Below are 24,296 nucleotides of genomic sequence, written 5' to 3'. Positions count from 1 at the left end.
TAAGAGGAGGAAGCAAAGCAATCATGAAATTTAGGATGAAGCATAACTTCATAAGAATGACTTAAAAAAAAAGAGAGAGAGAATGACTTGAAACTTTACTGTTTCATCAAAATCACAAGAAAAACAGAATATTTCTGATATAAATATACTAAATAAGAGAATATATTTTAAACTTGCCTTAGCGTGCTGTTAATTGCTCCTAGTTTATTAGCTTGCTCACAGTCTTCTAATTCTTTGGTATTGTTTGCCACTTTTGAGCACTGAAAGGAAGTACATAGTAAGTTTAGTAATAACTATTAGCTTTCTCTCTATTTCAAGTTCCACTGGCAATCTGTCAGTGATGACACAGATACATCCTATTATCAAAACCTCTTACATATGTAAGAAATGGAAATCAAAATGAGTCACAAATTCCCACCAACGAAAGAAGACATCAAAAACAATTACCACTGGGGGGGAAAAAAAACCAATTACCACTGGGGGGGAAAAAAAACCAATTACCACTGGTATGCTGGTGATCATGTAAAATAAGAAAACCCTCTTGGGAAAGTAATTTGACAATATTTATCTAGAGCTATAAAAATGAATAAACCCTAGAACCAACAGTCTTACAACTGAAACCATATCCAGAGCAACACTAAAAAAAAAAAAAAAAAAAAAAAAAAAAAACTAAAATAAAGTACAACCACTTTAGAAAGTATTTGGTACTATCTCATCATGTTAAGCTAGGCATAATCAATGGCCCAGCAACCTTACTTCTAAATATCTACCTAAATATCTACCTGTCTACTCTTACATGTGTACACAATGAGACAAAGGATGAAAATGCTGATACATCACTGTTCATAATAGCAAAAAACTCCAAACAATTGAAATGCCCATCAGCAGAGGAAGAGCTAACCAATGAGATACTCATACAATGGAGTACTACACAACTATTAAAATGAACAAAGCTACATATATCAACAGAAACAAAATTTCCAAAAGCATAATGAAGAATAAAAAATAACTGAAAAAATATTTTTAAAATAAAAAATTTTAATGCCATTTAAAAGTACTATGCCTCAAATACCTTGATAACTGTGTACCCTATACAATATAATCCTGAAGATGACAGGTTGACTAGTTGGAACACAAGACTAAAAATACATGCATGATAAAACACCTGTTGCACAGGGCATCTGATACTATAGTTATACTATGCTACTATAGTTCTTCTACAGAAGACAGAATTGATGTATCTCAAAAGAAACTATATAATTGAACTGTAAAATATTCAAGTACTCTGCCTGTGGCAAGAATTAGAAAGGTGGGACTATGGAGCAAAATGTTCCCACTGCCAACTAATTCCAGTACAGTTCTCTTCTGTCAAGCAGGAAATGGTAAGTTTCACAATGTAAAGCAAAAAATATTCAAGGAACAAAAGTGACTCACCTTATTAGAACTCCCAGCTTTAATTCCGACTGGAATTTTGCTCTTAAAAGAATAAGAAAAATTTAGGAAGTTAACTTCATTTTTTCTTGAGATTTCTTCACAAATTAGTAATGCCACTGCTTAAATACAGAGACTATTTTATTCTATGATGAAAAAAATGAACATTCATTCAAACTGTTTTCATACTATCTAATAAAAAAAAATTTATGGACTTGTAAATCATAATTTAGCAAACTGAATAACATATACAAAATAAGTGTCAAAATCAGCTAAAATATTTTTTAAAGATTTTATTTATTTATTTATTTGCCGAAGAGAGAGAGATCACAAGGAGAGAGGCAGGCAGAGAGAGAGAGAGGAAGAAGAAAGCTCCCCGCTGAGCAGAGAGCCCGATGTGGGGCTCCATCCCCAGACCCTAAATTCATGACCTGATCCGAAGGCAGAGGCTTAACCCACTGAGCCAACCAGGCACCCTCAAATCAGCTATAATTTAAACTGTAATGCAGTATGGAATAGTTCACATAACTTTTAGGTTAAAAAAAAACTGACAAAAATCACTATTCCATAAACTTTCCTACCACAGAAAAAGAAGCTTTAAAAATTTTCAAAGTTCTTTGAAAAATTTTATGCTCAATCTTAATTTCTGCTCTAAACTGACATCTAAAGTGAAGGCAGTTTGGGATTAATACTGACAGAATCAGTTCCTTGGTGCACAGGATTCACCTTGGTTTACCAATCTAGGTAATCAGGGTTTACTAATAGAAAATCCCTATGTCCAGCTTTTTTTTTTCTACAAAGCCAGTAATTAGTTTCAGGCTTTAATAAGCAAACCTAGAAATCATTATAACTGGTTCATCAGACACAATTTTAAACAAAAAATCATATCTGAAAGCAGAAAATCACAGGTTGATCCTCTAATCAATCTAGGGGACTGATTTCCAGCATTGGAATCTATGGTATAGCAAAATACCTACTAAAATCTTTTCATGTGTCATGGTAAATTTTAGCTTAGGTAAATTTAACCAAATATTCAGAATAAATATCTTCCTGCCAGGTGGAAGAATATAAATAATGATTAGAGATATTTCCCTAATCAATAAAAAGATTAATAGATTAAAACATTACTTGTTGCTAGCATTTTATTATTTTAGCATTTGCTAGTACATCTAACAAACAAAAGGCAGAAGAGAGAAGACTATAAAACTTAAGTCAAATCTAATAGCCACAAACCTGAATTTAAAATGTGGAAGGAATACTAACCAAAAAGTAACTGCTGGCTACAGTGTGTCCTCTGACTAGTATAGTATAATATGCTAAAATCAAAACCTTTAGAAGCTTTTCTAAAGGTTTGATGCTAAATACAATAACTTGACTTATACAAATCTTAACAATAAACCTTTTAGACATATTGGGGTAGGCATCACAGATTATTGTTACGAATGACACATAACAATCACAGAAGAGAATTATTAGAAGTAATGAAAAATGTAAAACTAATAACTAAATCAAGAATTAAATAAACCAGCTGGTATTGAGGCTGGGAAGCTGATGGGGTAGGAGGACCCTAGGCTCACCTTATCCTATGGATACAACTAGAAAACAAAAACTTCACACAAATAATCTAGAAAACAACCCAAAGACTGGCAGAACAAACTCTGCAACTAAAGGCAGAGAAGAGGCCACATCGAATTGCGTAGGAAGGGTAGAGATGTAGTGGGGAATGAAACAGGCTTTGGCCGTCTGCAGTCAAGAACTGGAGGTACAGGGAAGGGTGAGAAACAGACTATCCCACATACATGGGGAAGACCAATCCCCATAACTTTTGGTTTTGAAAGCCAGAGGCTCCAAATTTCAGGAGTTCCTACAACCAGTGGGAGTTGAGCTTGGATTTTAAAAAATCAGCACCTCCACTCTGGGAGAGCTGAAAGGCATTAGGAAGCAGAGTTCCTGCCCTTAAAACAGACAGGGGGGTGGGGTGGGGGAATAGGACAAACAGCCCAGGTAGCTACAACATAGAAGCAGCAATTTGAAAAACAACTAGGGCATATGGGAGGGAGACTTACTAATCTCAGAGCATGTCTTGAAAGGCAGGGATCACAGGGAGACCCCTCCAGGAACAAAGGAGGCAGGCACCATTTCCCTCACCTCCACATCCCCACTCACAGCATAAACACATAGGCACCTGTGGGAACCAGCACTATGCAAGGCTTTCTAGCTAAATTTGCTACACTGAGCTCCACCCACCCACACCTAGTAAGGTCCCCTTTTTGACACATTTGTGTCAGTTCTGGTTTTGGATCCCTTCCCATGGAAGACCAGTGTAAACATCATCAGTGCAGCTTATTCTGACCCACATGTTTTGTAGGGCCTCAGTGTGGGCAGCTGTGGACCTTGCAGAAGCTCAAGACACAGCCTGTTGTAACTGGTACCCCACCCACACAGCCCTCCATCCATCAGGGCAGGCAACAGATCTCTCACAAACAGACCAGCACACACCTTGTTAAAATGTGCAGCACTCCAGCGGGGGACCAAACACAGCTCACAACAAGCTAAGAGAGACTCTTAGACAACTGGACTAAAGGGAAAGCTGGCCAGGACACAAGAGCAGAGCATATGCAACACACACAGGAGACAGTCCCTGATGTGCCAGGTCCGGGAGAATAGGGGACAACTCTACCACAGGGCACTACAGGACATCTTGTTCATAAGATTGTGAACTTCAAGAGGAGGACACAGAGCTGACTTTGCTAACACACAGAAACAGACACAGAGAATCAGACAAAATGAGATAAGGAATATGTCCCAAATGAAAGAACAGGACAAAACCACAGCAAAAGATCAAAGTGAAATGGATATAAGTAGTATGGCTGATAGAAAATTTTAAGTAATGATCATAAACATACTCACTGGGCTTGAGAAAAGAATGGAGAACTTCAGAGAGACCCCTAACACAGAAATAAAAAGTAACACATCAGAGATTAAGAACACAATAAATGAAAATAAAAATACACTAAATGGAATAAATAGTAGGTTAGAGGAAACAGGCAAATGAATCAACAACCTGGAAGACAGAGTAAAGGAAAGTAATCAAGCTGAGCATGTGAGAGAAAAAAAAGTTATACAAAATGAGAATAGACTTAGGGAACTCAGTGACTCCATTAAGTGTAATAACATTCAAATTACAGGGATCCTGGAAGAAGTAGAAAAAGAAGAGAACAGAAATTTAATTTGAAGAAATAATAGCTAAAACTTCCTGAATCTGGGGAAGGAAACAGATACTGAGATCCAGGAGGCAGAGAGATCCCCCAACAAAATCAACCCAAGGTGATCCACACCAAGACACATAGTAGTTAAAATGGAAAAAGTAGTGATAAAGAAAAAAAAAATTTTAAGCAGCAAGAGAAAAGAAAACCGTTATATACAAGGGGAAACCCCATAGAGCTATCAGCTGATTTTTTTACCAGAAGATTTGTAGGCCAGAAGAGAGTGGCATGATAGATTTCAAGTGCTGAAAAAAAAAATACCTGCAGCCAAGGATACTCTATCCAGCAAGCCTATCATTCAGAATAGAAGGAAAGATAATGGGTTTCCCAGACAAACAAAACTAACGGAGTTTATGACTACTACCCCAGCCATACATTAAAGGGGACTCTTTGAATGTAAAGAAAAAACTGTAAGTATGAGTAGGAAAAGTAGGAAACATAAAAGCAGTAAAAATAAGTATATCTGTAAATATCAGTCAAGAGATTCACAAAGGATATAAAATATGACACCATATGTCCAAAATGTTAAGCAGAAAGGAATAAAGAATGGGTTTAAACTTAAATGACCATCAACTTAGCACAGACTGCTATATGCAAACGATGTTATATACAAACTTAATGGTAACCACAAATCAAAAACCAGCAATAACAAATAACATGGAGGACATGGGGAGATGGAGAGGAGACAGGACTTGAGGGAAATTGGAAGGGGAGATGAACCATGAGAGACTATGGACTATGAAAAACAATCGGAGGGTTTTGAAGGGGTGGGAGGTGGGAGGTCGGGGGTCAGGTGGTGGGTATTATAGAGGGTACATATTGCATGAAGCACTGGGTGTGGTGCATAAACAATGAATTCTGTTACACTGAAAGAAATAAAGAAAAAAAAGCCAGCAATAGATATGCAATGGATAAAGAGAAAGGAATCCAAGTATATCACTAAGGAAAGCCAAAACACCACAAAAAAGAGCAAGAGAGAGATCAGAGAAAAACTACAAAACAATCACAAAGCAAGTAACAACTTGGTAATAAATTTATATCTACCAATAACTACTTTACATGTAAATGGACTAGACACTTCAATCCAAAGATATGGGGTGTCTTTGAATTACACAGAGTGGATTAAAAAAACAAGAGCCATCTATAAGGCTGCCTACAAGAGACTCTCTCTGATGTAAAAACAACTGCCAACTGAAAGTAAGAGGATGAAGAAAGATTCATCATCCAAATGGATGTCAAAAGAAAGCTGGAGTAGTAATACTTAAATCAAACAAAATAGACTTTAAAACAAAGACTGTAACAGGAGATAAAGAAGAACACAATATGATGATGAAGGGGAGACTCCAACAAGAAGATACACAACTATAAATATTTATGCACCCAACATGGGAGCACCAAAACACACAGTTAACAACATTAAAAAAAAAAAAAAAACTAATCGATAGGAATGCAATAATAATAGGAGACTATAACACCCCTCTTACATCAATGGACAGATTGTCCAAACAGAAAATCAACAAGGAAACAATGGCTCCATTCACCAGATCAGATGGATTTAAAATATATTTTCAGAGCATTCCATCCTAAAACAGCAGATACATATTCTCCGCAAGTGCACACAGAACATTTTCCAGAACAGATCACAGATTAGCCCATAAAATAAGCCTGAACAAATTCAAGAAGATGGAAGCCATACCATGCATCTTTTCTGACCACACCACTATGAAAATGGAAGTCAACCACAGGAAAAAATCTGAAAAGAGCGCAAATTCATCAACATTAAATAACATGCTACTAAACAATGAATGAGTCATCCAAGACCTCAAAGAAATAAAAATTACATGGAAACAAATGAAAATGAAATCGCAATGGTCCAAAATCTTGCAGATGGAGCAAAAGCAGTTCTAAGAGGGAAGTTTAGGATCATACCAGCCTACCTCAGAAGTAGGGAATATCTCAAACAACCTAAATTTACATATAAAGGAGCTACAAAAAGAATAACAAAACCCAAAACCAACAGAAGGAAGGAAATAATAAAGATTAGAGCACAAATAAATGATACAGAAAATTTTTTAAAAACAACATAGAAGAAATCTATGAAATCAGGAGCTAGTTCCTAGAAAAGATAAATAAAACTGATAAACCTCTAGCCAGGCTCATTAAAATAAAAGGGGAGTATATGAGAGAGGACCCAAACAAAATTGCAAATGAGAGAGAGTAACAATGGACACCACAGAAATACAAGTAACTACAGGAGAGTATTATGAAAAATTACATACTCCAAACCTGGACAACCTAGAGGAAATGGACAAATTCCTAGAAACATATGATCTATCAAAACAGCAACGGGAAGAAAGAACATTTAAACAGACTGATAACCAGCAATGAAATTGAATCAGTAATCAAAAAATTCCCAACATGGGGCAACTAGGTGGCTCAGTGGGTTAAAGCCTCTGCCTTCAGCTCAGGTCATGGTCCCAGGGTCCTGGGATCAAGCCCAGCATGGGGCTCTCATCTCAGCGGGGAGCCTGTTTCCCTCTCTCTCTCTACCTGCCTCTCTGCCTACTTGTGATCTCTCCCTGTCAAATAAATAAACAAAATCTTTAAAAAAAAATCCCAACAAACAAAACTCCAGGACCAGATGGCTTCATAGGCAAATTCTATCAAACATTCCAAGAAAAGTTAATACCTATTCTTCTCAAAATATTTCAAAAAAATGAAGAGGAAGGAAAATTTCCAAATTCATTCTCTGAGGCCAGTATCATCCTGATACTGAAGCCAGGTGAAGACACCATTAAAAAACAGAACTACAGGGGCACCTGGGTGGCTCAGGGGGTTAAACCTCTGCCCCTGGTCCTGGGATTGAGCCCTGCCTTCCACTCTCTGCTCAGCAGGGAGCCAGCTTCCCTGCAACCAACACCGCCCCACTCCCTACTTATGATCTCTGTCAAATGTCAAATAAATACATAAAATCTTTTTAAAAAACTACAAAAAATTAAGATTTTTTAAATTAAAAACAAAACTACAGGCCAATAACTCTGATGAACATAGATGCAAAAATCCTCTACAAAATACTAGCAAACCAAGTCCAACAATCCTTTAAAAAAAAATCATTCACCCTGATCAACCTTTACTCCCAGGTTGCAAGGGTGGTTCAATATTTATAAATCAATCAGTGTGATACATCATATCAGTAAGAGAAAGGAAAAGAAGCTTCAGATTTCAACAGATACAGAAAAAGCATCCAATAAAATACAGCAACAATAACCCTCAACAAAGTAGGTTTGGAGGAAACATACCTCAACTATAATAAAGGCCTTATAGAGAAAATCCATTATACTCAATGGGGTGAAAACTGAGAGCATTTACCATGAGGTCAGAAAAAGGACACGGATATCTACTCTAACCGTTTTATTCAGCTTAGTACTGGATGTCCTAGCCACAGCCATCAGACAACAAAAAGGAATAAAAGGCAACCAAACTGGTTAAGGAAGAAATCAAAATTTCACTATTTGCGGAGAACATGATATTCTGTGTAGAAAACCCTAAAGACTCCACCAAAAAACTGCTACATCTAAAAATGAATCCAGTAAAGTTTCAGGACATAAAATCAATGTACAAAATTCTGCTGCATTTCTATACAGTAATAAGGAAGCAGCGGAAAGAGAAATTAAGAAAACAATCCCATTTACAACAGTCCCCAAAATAATAAACCAGCTATGAATAAATTTAGCAAAGAGGTGAAAAGACCTGATTGTGAAAACTTAAAATATTGATGAAAGAAGCTGAAGATGACACAAAGAAATGGAAAGACAGTCCATGCTCATGGATTACGAGAACAAATATTGTTAAAATTTCTATACTACCCAAAGCAAGCTACACATATAATGCAATCCCTATCAAAATACCAACAGTATTCTTCATAGAACTAGAAAAAAGACATCCTAAACTTTGTATGAAACCACAAAAGACTCTGAAGAGCCAAAGCAATCTTGAAAAATAAAATCAAAACCGGAGGGAACACTATTCCAGATTTCAAATTATATTATCTGTAGTAATCAAAAAGGTATGGTACTGGCACAAAAATAGACACTTAGGTCAACAGAACAGCATACAAAGCACAGAAATAAACCCATGATGCTACTGTCAATCTTTGACAAAGGAGGCAAGAATATTTAATGGGAATAAGTCTCTTCAACAAAGGGTAACTGCATGGCTGCATGCAGAAGAATGAAATGGGACTTCTTACACTGCACACAAAAACTCAAAATGGATTAGGGACCTAAATGTGAGACCTGACACCATAAAATTCCTAGAACAGAGCACAGGCAGTAATTTCTCTGATGTTGACCATAACAAGATCTTTCTAGGTATGTCTCCTGAGGCAAGTAAAACAAAAGCAAAATAAGCACTTGTGATTACACTAAAATAAAAAACTTCTGCCCAGCAAAGGAAACCACCAATAAAACTAAAAGACAACCTAACTAACTGGTAGAAGATATTTGCAATGACATATCCAACAAAGGATTATTACCCAATTTATATAAAGAATTTATATAGCTCGGGGTGCCTGGGTAGCTCAGTGCGTTAAAGCCTCTGCTTTCAGCTCAGGTCATGATCCCAGGGTCCTGGGATCGAGCCCCACATTGGGCTCTCTGCTCGTAGGGAGCCTGCTTTCTCCTCTCTCTCTGCCTGCCTCTCTGCCTACTTGGGATCTCTGCCTGTCAAAGAAATAAAATCTTAAAAAAAAAAGAATTTAATACAGCTCAACACCAAAAAATATCCTAAATAATCCAATTAAAAAATGGGCAGAAGATACGAACAGACATTTCTCTAAAGACAATATCTAGATGGCCAACAGATACATGAAAAGATGCCCAACATCATGCATCATCAGGGAAATGCAAATCAAAAACAAACTGAACTATCACCTAACATCTGTTAGAATGACTAAACTCAAAAACTCAAGAAACAAGTGCTGGTGAAGATGTAGAGAAAAAGTAACACTCATTTACTGTTGGTGGGAATGCAAACTGGTGCAGTAACTGTGGAAGATAACATACGGGTTCCTTGAAAAATTAAAAACAGAACTATCCTATGATCCAGCAATTATACTACTAGGTATTTACCCAAAGAATACAAAAACACTAATTCAAAGGGATATATACACTCCTATTTTTTTTTCTAAAGATCTTATTTATTTGACAGAGATCACAAGTAGGCAGAGAGGCAGGCAGAGAGAGAGAGAGGAGGAAGCAGGCTCCCCACCAAGCAGAAAGCCTGATGCAGGACTCGATCTCAGGACCCCGAGATCATGACCTGAGCTGTAGGCAGAGGCTTAACCCACTGAGCCATCTAGGCACCCTACACTCCTATGTTTATAGTAACATTATTTACAATAGACAACCCATGGAAACAGCCCAAGTGTTGATCAATAGATGAACAGATAAAGAAGATGTGGTGTATACACATACAATGGAATATTACTCAGCCATAAAAAAGAATGAAGTCCTGCCATTTGCAAAACATGGATGGATTTAGAGAGTATAATGCTTAGGAAAACAAGCCAGTTAGAGAATAAGAATTACCACACTATTTCACTCACCCGTGGAATTTAAGAAGCAAAACAAACACAAGAACAAAAAAGAGACAAACCAAAACAAGAAACTCTTAACTCTATAGAGAACAAAGAGATGGATACCAGAGAGGATATAAGGAGGGGGCAATGGCTGAAACTGGGGAAGTGGATTGAGAGTGCACTTATCTTGATCAGCACTGAATAGTATATGGAACTACTGAAGCACCATTTTGTACACATGAAGTGAATGTACACTATAAAACACTTTTTTTTTTAGCTATATAGAACATTAGTAAGTAATTCAGCAATATATGACTAAGGTCTATAGTTTAGACATTTGTATTATAAAAATGTTAATTTCCTGATTTTGTTAGTTACATTGTGGTTACATAAGAGAATAATCTTGTTTTTAAGGAAACACAAGTAATTAGCAGTATTGTATCCCCTTGTTGGTAATTTACACCCAAATAGTTCAGAAAATAATATATACAAAGAGTAATAAAGCAAACGTGATAAAAATTCAGAGAATCTGAATAAAAATAGATGAGGACTGTTGGTATTATTCTCCCAATTTTTCTGTAGGTCTGAAATTATTTCAGATGAAAAAGTTAAAAAAATTATTCTTAAAGGAAAATGAAGAGGATTTTTTAAATTGTCCCTTTACAAAGGACATTGGTTAAGGTTTTTTCCCCATTTTTAAGGATAACAAACTAGATTAATTGGTTAGGTAAGAAAAGTAAAAAGTGAAATGAAAAACACAGCTTATAATGAACTATTGTTTAAGAAGAATTAACTATGGTATATGTCTAAAACAAAAGTCTAAAATATAAGTATAGCTGCTTTTTTTTTTAATGTAACAAAGCCACCAAGTGAAGACCTCATACCAAGCCTGAAACTCCTCTGCTTTACAAAGCACTCTAATTCCCACTCTAAATGTAAAAGTTAAGGTCCACTAACATCACTTTTCTTATGAAATAAAAAGCATATTCAAAAAAGCATGAAATAAGAGTTAGCCAATTGTAGATCCAGTCCTAGAACAGGCTGCCCAGGCTTCCACCTGGCTTAGAACCATACTATACTTCCACAACCAATCAATACTACTGGGTACAAGAGCTTCTTCAAACCCATTTTGGTAACAAGTATAAAATAAACCTTCAAGAATGTGGTTAAAAAGAGAGAGGTGACAGCATATGAATTTGAGGACAAGTCTAAATCCATTAACAGTGGCCTAAAATATAAATTCATGCTTATCTAAGAGCCCAAGAGGAAGCAATGTTTTCCTTATTATTTTTTTTTAATTTATTTTACCTCTGGACAGGGCTCCACATGGCAGTCTTTTATTGAACAATGGCCATCTTCTGCCCAGAAAGGACATGGTCGCTTCAGATTGACCTTGAGAGAAAGATTGGATAAACGTTAGCAGACATATGGCACAGTTCTTCAACACTCTCTAGGTGTCCCTGTGCTGCACACCACTGATGTGGTGGTGGGAAGAAGAAAAAGTCCTACCCTGTGGCATCTATAGGGTTCAAAATTTGAAACTGCAGTTTTTCAGACACCCAGTTGTAATATTAATTTAAAAAAATAACTGTTATTAGTCCTCTGACACTTCAAAAAAGAAATAAAGTCCAAGTACACTGCTCACCTGCAGACCCTGGGCAGCATTTTACTCTGATGTCTGTCAGCACCTTACCCGTTAGGGTTCTCCAGAGCGCCCACCCGCTTCAGTGTGCACTGAGCACCCACTGTCTGCACTGTGTAGGGTCTAGGGCAAAGAAGATATATAAAAAAGTACTTCACCCACCTGGAGTCTACTGGAGGGAATAGAAATTATAAATGCCTGTTTAATTACAAATTGTAGTAAGTGCTACAAAGAACATCCAGAGTTTCTTCATGGAAAATAATGGGGTTGGCGGACAGTGACCTTCTTGACTGCTCAGTGTAACTGGGGATTTTGTTTTTTATACCTTATTGTTTACATTTAGGAAGATATGGGATTTTGTATATTAAGTTTATAGCCTGCTATCTTAATGCATTTCTTTAATAATTTTTGTTCATTATTTAAGTTTTCTAGTATTATTTTGTCATTTATAAATGGAGATAGTTTTACTTATTCTTCAAAAATGTTTATGCCTCTAGTTTCTCTCTCTTGTTTGGTATGCTAATTAATATCTCCAGCAGTAAAGAACAGTGGGTACCCTGGGTCTCTCACCTAAGTGAGAATTCCTCGACTATTTCCCAACAAGCAAGATGGTGGCAATGCTAATGTTAGGATTAAAATGATCATGTTAAGGAAGTATCCATCATTCCTATTAAATTTTTTAAAAATCAGGAATGTGTGTTGAACTGTGTTGAGGACCTAAAAGCCTTGTTCCTGCATTCTTAGAATAAGATTAACTTGGTCAGGATATATTTTTCTGTAATATGCTCAAAAACTCCACATCATCTTCGATTTCACTTCTACTCTCACAGCATACATTCACCCCATCAGGTAAGTCTGTTGGTGTTACCTCTTATGTACGATCTTCGTTTGCTTACTTTTCACCTCTTCCAACTCTACTGCCCTATTCCAACTCCACTTTCCATCTGGTCTCATGCAAAAACCTACATGGTTTCTCTATTTCCTATTGCACACCCCTGAGAGTCTGTTTTGTACAAATCTCCCCAAAAGCTCATTACACTTACACTAAAATTCAACATCCTTACATAAGATTTTCTCATCTGGCTCTTACTTTCCAACTCTCCATATCTCACTCACCTTGCTCCAGCCAGGCTGAACTTATTCCTCAAACACGCTCAACCTTTATGCCTGCACTCAAGATGTTTATACCTGTAGCTCTACTCTCCTTCCCTGGAATGTTCTCTCTCCATATCTTGTCACGGCTTTCACGTTATGTAGGTCTTTACTCAAATGCCACAGCACGGATACCTTCCTTTCCTGATCATCTTCTTTAAAAGAAAAGCTACCTAACTTCCCCACCCCATTAATTTATTCTGTCTCCTACTTTATTCTTCTCCATAGCATTAACCTTAGTAAGCATATGACATTAAATTTCACTGTTTATTGTTTACCTTCCTAATCTGGATAAAGCTTCATGAAGTCAGAGTCTTTGTGTTATTCACTATTGTATCCACAGCACTTAGAATAGCACCTACCTCCTGGGTGGCTCAGTCAGCTGAGCATCTGCCTTCAGCTTAGGTCATGATCCCAGGGTCCTGGGATCAAGCTCTGTGTCAGGCTCCCTGCTCAGCAGGGAACCTGCTTCTCCCTCTGCCTGCCACTTCCCCTGCTTGTGCTCTCTTTCTCTCTGACATGCAAGTAAAATCTTTAAAAATAATAATAATAAAAATAGGAAAACTCTTTAAAAAAGAGTGCCTATTGGGCGCCTGGATGGCTCAGTTGGTTGAACAACTGCCTTCGGCTCAGGTCACGGTTCTAGAGTCCCGGGATCGAGTCCCGCATCAGGCTCCCAGCTCCATGGGGAGTCTGCTTCTCCCTCTACCTTCTCGCCTCTCATGTTCTCTCTCACTGCCTCTCTCTCAAATAAATAAATAAAATCTTTAAAAAAAAAAAAGAACACCTACTGCTATGTTGTTATTCAATAAATATTTGGTGAATAAAGAAATGGGATAGATAGTATAAGAAACTGTAAATACCAACTCAGCAGCCAACTGAGCAGTTGACAGGGGTAGACTGGCTTCCACCTAGATATCCTTGCTCAATCATAAGTATGTTTGCACATGTTTAAAATTAATCTATTCTCTTTGCTTTCTTTTTCTGCCACTAGTGTACGAAAAGTATACTGACGGTGGTTAAATGTCCTTTTTGTTTAATTTGTAGGTTGGCAGAACTAGAGAAAGGAATAATCATCATCAGAATATCCTTGACTTGGAGACAAATGCATTAACTAGATCACTGCATTACCCTCCCTTGGGAAGTAAGTGAATATTTCCATTACATATGGAATAATTTCATCACATTGATTAGAATGTTTTCTTAGAACACTGTTATGTTTGCCTATCCAACTTCCATTTTTCCTCCTCCTGTAAACCCTAACATTCTGTTGAGAAACAATCACTCCCCCTTATATTTATGTAAATAGGATTGTTAACCAAAGTGTCTTTCCCTCTTTTGGTCAATTAGAAACCTGTGTAAGTGTTTTTCCAGAAATTAGGGAGGAATTTCTTCCATAAAAATTTGATATAGAGTGTTGCAAAAACAAGGGAAATGGCTATTGCATTTCTTGCTAGGCACACGACATAATAAAATTTTTTGTCACCTTCAAAAAAAAAAGGGCAATGACTAATGGTGCCAAAATTTTGGTGGTGACATAAAAATAATGACTATTAGTTCCTGCTCTAATTTCTTTTTTTATCCTCAGAAATATTTAAAGACTAAGATAGCTATGTAGAATCAGGATAAAAAAAATCATGCTCAATTTTTAAAATAAACTAAAAATGAGTATCAAAGAAATTATAAACCCAATCGAATACTGAGAGCAAGAGCAAAACAAAGCATAACAGCAGCTTTTAAAATACTGTTCTTCGATTTAAAATACTGCTTTTGAATATTGTTTTTTTGTTGCTACCTTTAAACTAGCATTGGTTATTCTGTAAAGGTCTAGAGCAGAGCGCTCAATTTAAGAATCAGTTCCTCAGTATTACTATGAAGGCTGTTCTGCTTGTGCCCTCAGCCTGGTTCAGCAGCCCTTCCAGTGAGCTCCCCAGGAACCATGTGCTGCTGTGGTACTTACACTGAGAAAAGCACTAACACAGGACAGGCCCAGCAGCACAACACACAGAGCCTGGGAGGGGTCTAGATGGTGGAGCCTAAATTACAGTGAAAGCTGACAGATAAGTCAGCTTCTGTGGAAGTAGTCTCTGTCCCAAAACTGAAAGATGAGGGATTTCCCAAACACAGGAAGAGTGTTCAGGTTCTCAGTGTTCAAAAAGACAATCAGGTTTTACTACATACTTAATATATTCAAGTGATCAAAAAAAAAAAAAAAACCACAGAGTGTTCTGCGAAGTCAAAATGGGTTTTCAAAAGGGTCATAAAAGTCACATCTGTAGAGAGCTATGTAAATATTTTGCTCCTAAAGGAATCAAAAATTATAACTCTACCTTGTAATAAGGGAAGTAGTCTCACTCTTGCAATTTTTTTTTATTTTGGGGAAGATTTTGAAAGTGTTAAAGTTATTGATGCTATCGATGTCGCACAGGCAATCAATCATCCAGGACTCCGGTTACCTGGGGGTGGGGAATTTATACATATAAAATTTAAAATATGTTAATTATAGATATTTCAACCTTAGCAAATCTGTACTATTGTATAAAAAGATAGTTTTTTCATTTGAGGTAACTAGTCTTTGTTAAGATACGTAACATTAAAGGGGTGCCTTGGTGGCTCAGTTGGTTAAGTCGATTAAGTTGTTTTAAGCCGGTTAAGCCTCTGCCTTCAGCTCTGGTAGAGATCCCAAGGTCCTGGGATCAAGAGCCCTGCTCAATAGGGAGCCTGTTTTTCCCTCTCTCTCTGCCACTCACCCATTCATTCCTTTCCTCTCTCAAATAAAATCCTTTAAAAAAAGATACATAACATTAAAACAATCATTTACTTTTTATATGGCCAATTAGGTAAAGAACAACAGAAGGATTAAATAGATATACCTATTCTGAAGAACTAAACATTAGTGGCTAGAGAAATATATTGAATGTTCCTCCCTTCCCCAAACATACATAAAATCCAAATGTAGTAGGAATGCTAAAGCATTTCTCCCAAGACTAACCTAAAAGTCACAGACTATAATAATACTGCTGTAGTAACCCCATCTTATTTTTCTACTGCCATTTATGGAACACTTATGTGATAGGCACAGTGCTAAGAACATTACATGTTATCTCATTTATTCTTTAAATACTCTATGAAATAGGTATTATTATCCTCACTTTACACATAAGAAAATGAAGGCTTAGCATAGTTAAAATAATTTTTCCAAAGTAAAAATGAGACTTAGTCCCAAATAATCACACTTAAAAATACATGCTTTATCTACTACTCAAAGTATACATTAACTGAACAGAAAATGATATTTACAAAATGAGTTCAGAATCCAAAATTTCCATAAAACATTCTTCAGCTAAATTTAAAAATGGGACTCACAGACATCCACATATCAGATGAATTTTCAGGGAATCAGGTTGAGTGAAAAAAAGCTAACCTCAAAATGTTACTTATTATGTGATTTCATTTATACAACATTTTTTTTAAGATTTTATTTATTTGACAGAGATAACAAGTAGGCAGAGAGGCAGAGAGAAAGAGAGAGAGGAGGAAGCAGGCTCCTCGCTGAGCAGAGAGCCCAATACCAGGACCCTGAGATCATGACCTGAGCCGAAGGCAGAGGCTTAACCCACTGAGCCACCGAGGCACCCCTACAACATTTTTCAAATGGAGAAAAGTTTTTTGGTTACCAGGGCTTAAGGACTGGTGTAGGGAGAGGAACTGGAGTCAGGGAGAAGGGTAGAAAGGAGGGAGAGTGGTTATAAAAGGGCAAGAAGAGAGGTGCCTGAGTGGCTCAGTCAGTTGAGCTTTTGACTCTTGGTTACAGCTCAGGTCACAATCTCAGGGTCATGAGACTGAGACTCGCAATGGGCACATGCTCAGTGGGCAGTCTGCTTGAGATTCTCTCTCTCCCTCCTCTGCCCCTCTCCAATCCCTCTCTAAAAAAATTTAAATCATTTTTAAAAGGGCAAGAGGAAGGATCCTTGTGGTAATGAAATCGTTCGGCATCTTGACTACGGTGGTGCACACATAAAAGTGGACAGAAAATGTACAGATGCAAGGGAGACTAGGAGGGATCTGAGTAAGATCAGCGGGTGCATCAGTGTCAATGTCCTGGTGATAATACCGCACTGTATGTTTGCCAAATGGTACCAGTGGGTTAAACTAGATACAGTGTAGATGGCATTTCTTTGTATTATTTCTTACAACTGCATGGAACCTGCACTTACCTCGATTAAAATTTTTATAAAAAGTGGGGGGGTACCCAGGTGGTTAAAGATCACTTGTATGATCCATTGGAGGAATCTATGCACAGATGATCAGAAAATGGAAACCAGAAATTCCCAGTTGTTTCTTTCTCATGTTTTCCCTCTAGGAATGCAAATGTGTCCCCAAACTCCCTACAACACAAAGAGTCAGAGGTATATTATCTTTAAAGAGCAAAGGATCATTCACAACAATTTTGGCTCTAGAATTCCAGATGCTTTACTATCCTAGTTACTAAGATCCTGTCACTAACTATTGAATTTTATTCCATTTCTCTAGCTTACTATTTGTAAAACTTCAAATTCTAAGTAATTGTGGAGAGTTGGGGGGGGTAGAAATACCAACTGACAACTTTCTAGGTTTTAAAAATACTTTATCCAGTGACTGCTCTTTCTTACAAATATTTCTTAAATTGTTCCTTTTTAGTAAACCACCATATTTTTAAAAAAATATTTTAAATGTGGTAGAGGCTGGGGTAAGGTATACAAAATTATTACGTACTTATTTCTAACTCTTAAATACTAAAACAAAAGCCTGCATATCACTAAATTTTTAAAAACAGAAATAGAGAGGTGCCTGGGTGCCTCTTGGCTGAGCATCTGACTCTTGGTTTCAGCTCAGGTCATGATCTCAGGGTACTGGGATGGAGCCTCAGGCTGTCCCTACAGGCTCCCTGCTAAGCAGGGAACCTGCTTCTCCAGCTCTCCCCACCCTCCACCCCTTCTCTTTCTAAAATAAATAATCTTTAAAAAAAAATAAAAATAGAATACGGCTATTATCTTTTAAGTCCCTTTCTAATTATAGCCATCTCCCTCCCCCTGGAGGTAGAATAACTTACTTTTGTTAAATACTTTTCCTTGCAATTTCATCACATATGATATATCCCTGAACAATATAGAGGGTTCTTTTTGTTTTTTTGTATTTTAATGTTAATGACATGATCTTTTGCTAATATTTTGCTAGCTACCCACCATAATGAGTTTTATGGTCATTCATTTTCCCTGCTGTAAATGTTGTATTATATGAAAATATCACAGTGTATTTATCCTATTGTTGAACTGTAAGGTCGGCAGAATAATGCCCCCCCCCCCCCAAGATATGCATGCCATAATTCCAGAAGCCAATGAATATGTTACAGTACATGGCAAAAGTGACTCTGCATATGTGATTAAGATCTTGAGATGGTAGTTAATACTGAATTATTTAAGCAGACTCAATAATAAGATCCTTGTAAGAGGAAGACAGTGTCAGAGTCAGACTGGAAGGTGCTACATTACTGGCTTTTAAGACAATGGAAAAGGACACAGGCCAGGAACAAAAGCCTGGAAAGGGAAGGAATGATGATTCTCCCCTAGAGCCTCCAGGAGAAATGCAGCTTTGTTGTAACCTTTATTTTATCCCTGTAAAACCCATTTTCAGACTTCTGGCCTACAGCATTACATGATCATAAATTTGTATTATTTTAAGCCACTAAATTTGTGGCAATTTATTAGAGCAGCAACAGGAAACTAATGCAATCCATATTTAGGTTGTTCTCAGATTAAGTTAAAGAACAATGCTACACAAACACTTTTTTCTTTATCTCCCTATATATATAAGTTTCTCCAACGTATATGCTTACAAGTGAAATTACTATAGCTCACTTCCAAAATAGGTATACCACTTCACAATCCTACCAACAGCAGATAGAAGTTACTGCTAAATCATATATTTGCCATTATTTGATTTTTTAAAAAAAGATTTTATTTGGGGCACCTGGGTGGCTCAGTGGGTTAAGCCTCTGCATTCAGCACGGGTCATGATCTCAGGGTCCTGGGACCTGAGCCCCGCATCCCTCCCTGTCTCTGCTCAGCAGGGAAACTGCTTCCCACCCCACTCTGCCTCTCTGCCCACTTGTGAACTCTGTCAAATAAATAAAATCCTTTTTTTAAGAAAAAATATTTTATTTATTAAAATTTATTAAATTTATTTTATTATTTAAATCAAAGCATTAACTTATTAATTTAAAATTAAATTATTAATAATTTTATTAAAATTTAATTATTTAAATATTTCAGATTTATTAAATTTATTAAAATAAATCATTTTATTTTAATAAATAATAAATAAATAAATAAGATTTTATTTATTATTTGACAGAGAGAGAGCACAAGGAGACAGAGTGGCAGGCAGAGGGATAGCGAGAAGCAGGCTCTCCGCTGAGCAGGGAGCCTGATGTGGGGCTTGATCCCAGGACCACAGGATCAAGAGCCGAAGGCAGCTGCTTAACCAACTGAGCCACCAAGGCACCACAATTATTTGATATTTTAAAAATTTTTACCAATATAGTAAGCAGGAAAGAGTATCTGGTTTTTGTATTGATGAAGTATAATGTTTTATTTGCCATAAGACATGTGTATTTCTTGTGTGAAATACCTGTTTTTCATTTTTCTATGGGGTTGTCTTTTTCATATTAACATGCAGGAGTCAATACTTTTTCCCTATTCTAGTACATTCTTCTGGAACTCCAACCTGACATATTATATTAGACTGTGTCTCTTAAGCTCTCTTTAAAATTTACTAATCCATTATCTCTCTGAGCTTCCTTCTGAATAATTCATGCTTTTATTTTCCATTCATTCATGCATTCATTCATTCATCATTCAACATATTTGAGAATCTACCTCACATAAGCCTTGCACTGCTGTTCTACCTGCTGGGAGTGTAAAAAGAGAAGAAAGAAAGAAAAAAAAAAACAGACAAAAATCTCTGCCCTCCATGAGCTTACATGCTCATAGGAAAGGGGGGGGGAGAATGAGCCACATACAGAGTCTGTCAGATGGTAATAAAGTAACAGGGAAACCAGGGAATAGGAACTGCAGGACTGAGTTGCTACTATTTTCAAAATGAGAGTTACAAAAAGGTCTCAGTCAAATTTTGGCAATGCTTGAAGGAGGAAAAGGAACAAGCCACACAATTTGGGAAAGTGGGGGAAAGCACTCCGGGCATTGGGAACACAAACTATAAATGCCCCAAGGCAGTCAGCTTGCCCAATATTTCTGAGGAAAAATAAGGGGGACTATGTAGCAGGTGAAAGGAGAAATAGGAGACCATTATAAGACTATGGCTTTACTGGAACCCAGGGTTATCTCACACCAACCAAGTCTCCAACTCCCCAACACCAAGTGAGTGCCCAAATCAGTTTTGATACCACCTGGAGTCAGAGCAGACCTCACGGAATTAAGGGCTCACACACGCAGACTGTCCCCACCTTAGATATCAGTCCTAAGTTCCAAGCCACCTGTACTTCTGACTGACCAGCTATAAATCGAGGTTCTCATGACTCTCTTCTCTGGTTCAGTAATTTGCAATGGCTCACAGGACCAAGGAAATGCTTATGTTTACTGTAAAGGATACAAATCAGGAAGTACCAAATAGAATAGATAGGGGCATAGGGCAAAGGTATTAGGAGGTGCAAGTACAGACCTTCTCTGCCTCCAACGCACCCTCCCAGCAAGGGTCTATTCGCCCACCTGGAAATGCGTCAATCTTATTTTAAGAGCTTTTACAGAGCTCCATCTCTAGCACCCCCTATCCCCATCCTAGGGGTCATGGGTGGGGCCCAAAGAGGAGAAACAAGCAAAAGATACCAGAAAGACTAGCCAGAAAGACAAGACAAAATCAGAAAAGGACAGCATCCTGGAAGCCCAGAGAAAAGAAGTATTTCAAGGAGAGTAAGTGATGAACTGTGGGGAAAAAAACTGCTGTCTATAGGTAAAGCTAAGGTTTAAAAACTCACTATTGGCTTTAACAAGAAAGACACTACAGACCTTGCCAAGAGAAGTTTCCAAGGAGCTGGAGTGGGTTGAAGAGAGAACCAGCATGGAAGGAGTAAGGATAAATCCTTTGATGAGTTTTTTTTTTGATAGAGAACAGAAAAAAATGGAGCAGAGCCAGGAGAGAGTTGGGCAGGTTGAGAGGGAACTGTAAACTAGAATTAACACCATGTTTTAGAATGCCAGTAACAAGCAGAGAAAGACAACTATCATATGATCTCCCTTGGTGATGCAACATGGAGGCTTAAGTGGGTAGAAGAAGAATAAATGAAACAAGATGGGATTGGGAGGGAGACAAACCATAAGTGACTCTTAATCTCACAAAACACAAACTGAGGGTTGCCGGGGGGAGGGGGTTTGGAGAAGGGGGTGGGATTATAGACATTGGGGAGGGTATGTGATTTGGTGAGTGCTGTGAAGTGTGTAAACCTGGTGATTCACAGACCTGTACCCCTGGGGATAAAAATATATGTTTATAAAAAATAAAAAATTAAAAAAAAAAAAAGAATGCCAGTAACAGTCCATCAGAGAAGGAAAAACTAATGATCCAGGAGAGAAAGGGAAGAGTTGTTGAGCCATGTGCTTGAAAGAGGGAATGGGACGTAATGCAGATGAGGCAGGGATTGACCTTTGATAAGAGTTTACAGTTCAAAGAAAAAAAAAGTTTACAGTTCATCTATGATAATCCATTGGAAGTCATGACCTGTGGATTCAAAAACTAATAGGTAAACACATATGGATTACACAGATTACTCCAATTTTGTTAGTGAAATTCGAAGATAAGAAAAGGAGAAGTGTTGGAGGATTAAGTAGAAAAAGACATAAAATGGTAGCATGATTCAGTAATCCTTTCTTCTGCTGGACATAATCAGCTAGCTAATTCACCCATTGAGTTTTTAATTTCAGCTCTAGAAACTGCAGTTTTTTCCATAGTCTATATTTCTAATACCTAATTCATGGTGCCTAGTGTTTGGTGATTTTGCCTATTAGCTGCTTATTCTCCTTGACACTGTATCTTCAAGAATTCGTTACGGCCTGGGTTGAAAATAAATTCTTCCAGAGGAAATGAATATTTGCTTTTACCAGTAAACCAGCCCCACTTCTAGGAGACAGATCCAATAAAATGAGATAATATATACTGAAACACATTGGAGATGAAATACTATCTATAATACGCTCCAATACTGTATTAGAAAATACCACTGGAAACAAAAGCCAAATGTATCCACTTTTGAGGACTGTTTCACAAAACATTCCTTTGAATATGCACAAATACTTAATTTTTGAACTATATGTATTCATTTGGACATGATAAAATGATATGTATTCATTTGGATATAATAAAAGTAAACGTGCAATTATAAAACAGTAACACATGTAATTAGTAGATGACAAAAACCTGAAGTGAAGTTTCCAGATTGATGACAAAGTATACAATTCACATAGGCTATAAAAAGAAAAAAAAAAAGAAAAGTCTCCTTTAAGAAAAATATCTAAATGTATGCCCCAAAACTATCACCGCTAGAAGATAATTTTGCTAAAGACAATTTGGAAAACTTACTTTTTAGAAGATTTCCAACTTTCCATTAGTTCAGTGTTTCCTAAGCGGGGCTCACAAGGTAGTTCAGAGGATAACTGCGTTGCAGTTACTTACAAACAAGGCCTGTTTTAAATTGCTGATCGCTGGGTCCCATCCAGAGCCACTAAATCAGCACAGGTGGCAAGGGGGCCAGAGAATCTGCATTTTTAGCACGCTCACCAATAACGAACCCAGAAGTCTGCCCCTTAGATTTTTACCAAATCATTCATTTAATAAATACCCACACAAATATAATGCTTGTGCTTTCTGGGATTGTGTGCACACACCATAACGCCAGCAGGAAAGTGTGTGAACAAAGTCCGAAAAGCATGATTACAGGGTTGCACGCAGGGCTTCAGCCGTCCTCAGCCGGGAGCACCAACCGCTTCAAATGGGCATCTCTCCTCGCCTTCTAGCCACCGAGACACCTGCCCTCCCAGCGGCTCCGCCGCCTCGCAGCAGGGGCAACCGGGCACAGCCACACCTGCTGCTGCAGGAAAGCAGCGAACGGGGCTCTCGGGGCAAAGGCTCTGGCTTTCCACACCCTCGACCTCCAGCGCACTCTGTCCTGCAGGTGTCACAGGTCGCCCCTCGGGCCGGCCCACTCTCCCCACGTCACCCGTCACCGACCGGCCGTGTCCGCGCGCTTTCCCCTCGGGCCCCCCGGACCCCGCGGACCGGCTCACCGGTGAAAACTCCCCGGAGAACGAGGGACGGCAGAGCCAGGGCGCAGCAGGGGGCTCTCCAGCCCGAGAGCTCCAGGACTCTGGGTCTGGCGTCCCTCCCTGCCCGCGGCACTCCTGAGGGACGCGGGGGAGCCCCCGGTGAGGGGCGGGCTTCCCCGTCCGCGCGTCCCTCCCCACACAGCGGACGGCGTCCCCACTCCCGCCCGGGCTCCCGCACACGCCCCGCCGCCCCACACTCCAGAAGGAAAAGCGGAAACGCCTCCGGGAACCGTCACCGCCGCCCTCATCCTGCCGCCGCCTCCACGAGAGTCGCCTCCCCGCACTCACCGCGCGCATCTCGCAGGCCTCCCGGGACGCAGCGGTTCGGGTCACGGACCCCCGCCCGCGCGGTCCCCAAAGCCCCTGCGGGTCCGGCCTGGCCCTACCCGCACCCCCGCCGCGGGCCGCTCGCCGCCAGCGCCTGCGTCCGCCCCCCCCCCACCCCCGCCGGCCCTCGGCTCACCTGGGCCTTGACGATGTGCGGGAGGAAGCTCAGGGTGACCAGCAGCTGCACTGCGGCCGCCCCCCGCCCGGTGCCGGCCCGCCGGGGCCCCTGGCTCATGCTGACCTCTTCCCACAGCGCGACCGGCAGGGCCCCTCGGGACCGGGGAACGGCGGGCGGCCCGGGCGACGACCCAAGGGGACGGCTCCCGGCGGCTGCGAGGCTCCAGGGTCTGAGGTCCGCGCCGTGCGGACGCGGGGGACGCCCTCCCCGGCTCCCGGCAGGGGCGAGTGAGGCCGGAGAGCCGGGCGCCCCCACTTCATCTCCCAGACTGCCCCGCCCCCGGCTTCCCCTTCGCCCCGGCCACGCCCCCCTCCGAGCGCAGGGCCTTGAGGGAGTTGTGGTCCCCTCC

General features: G+C 39.1%; 1 protein-coding gene across 1 annotated transcript in view; it reads right to left on the bottom strand.

Moving 5' to 3' along the window:
- The window catches only part of LOC123394231 (ERO1-like protein beta), a 56,873-nt gene extending 32,869 nt beyond the window's left edge, over positions 1 to 24,004 (bottom strand). The window contains exons 1-2 of the mRNA XM_045087998.1: positions 23,906 to 24,004; positions 11,584 to 11,667 (exon numbers count right to left, since the gene is read on the bottom strand). Of these exons, the coding sequence (XP_044943933.1) occupies positions 11,584 to 11,650 (67 nt within the window). The 5' untranslated portion in view covers positions 11,651 to 11,667; positions 23,906 to 24,004. The remainder of the gene's footprint in view (positions 1 to 11,583; positions 11,668 to 23,905) is intronic.
- Between the last annotated feature and the right edge of the window lie 292 nt (positions 24,005 to 24,296).

This window comes from Mustela putorius, unplaced genomic scaffold (genome assembly GCF_011764305.1).
Source record: "Mustela putorius furo isolate JIRA1106 unplaced genomic scaffold, ASM1176430v1.1 tig00002060_pilon_pilon_pilon, whole genome shotgun sequence".
NCBI classification, from domain to species: Eukaryota; Metazoa; Chordata; class Mammalia; order Carnivora; family Mustelidae; genus Mustela; species Mustela putorius.
Note: the sequence above shows the minus strand (reverse complement) of the source record. Positions and strands in the feature narration are given on the sequence as shown.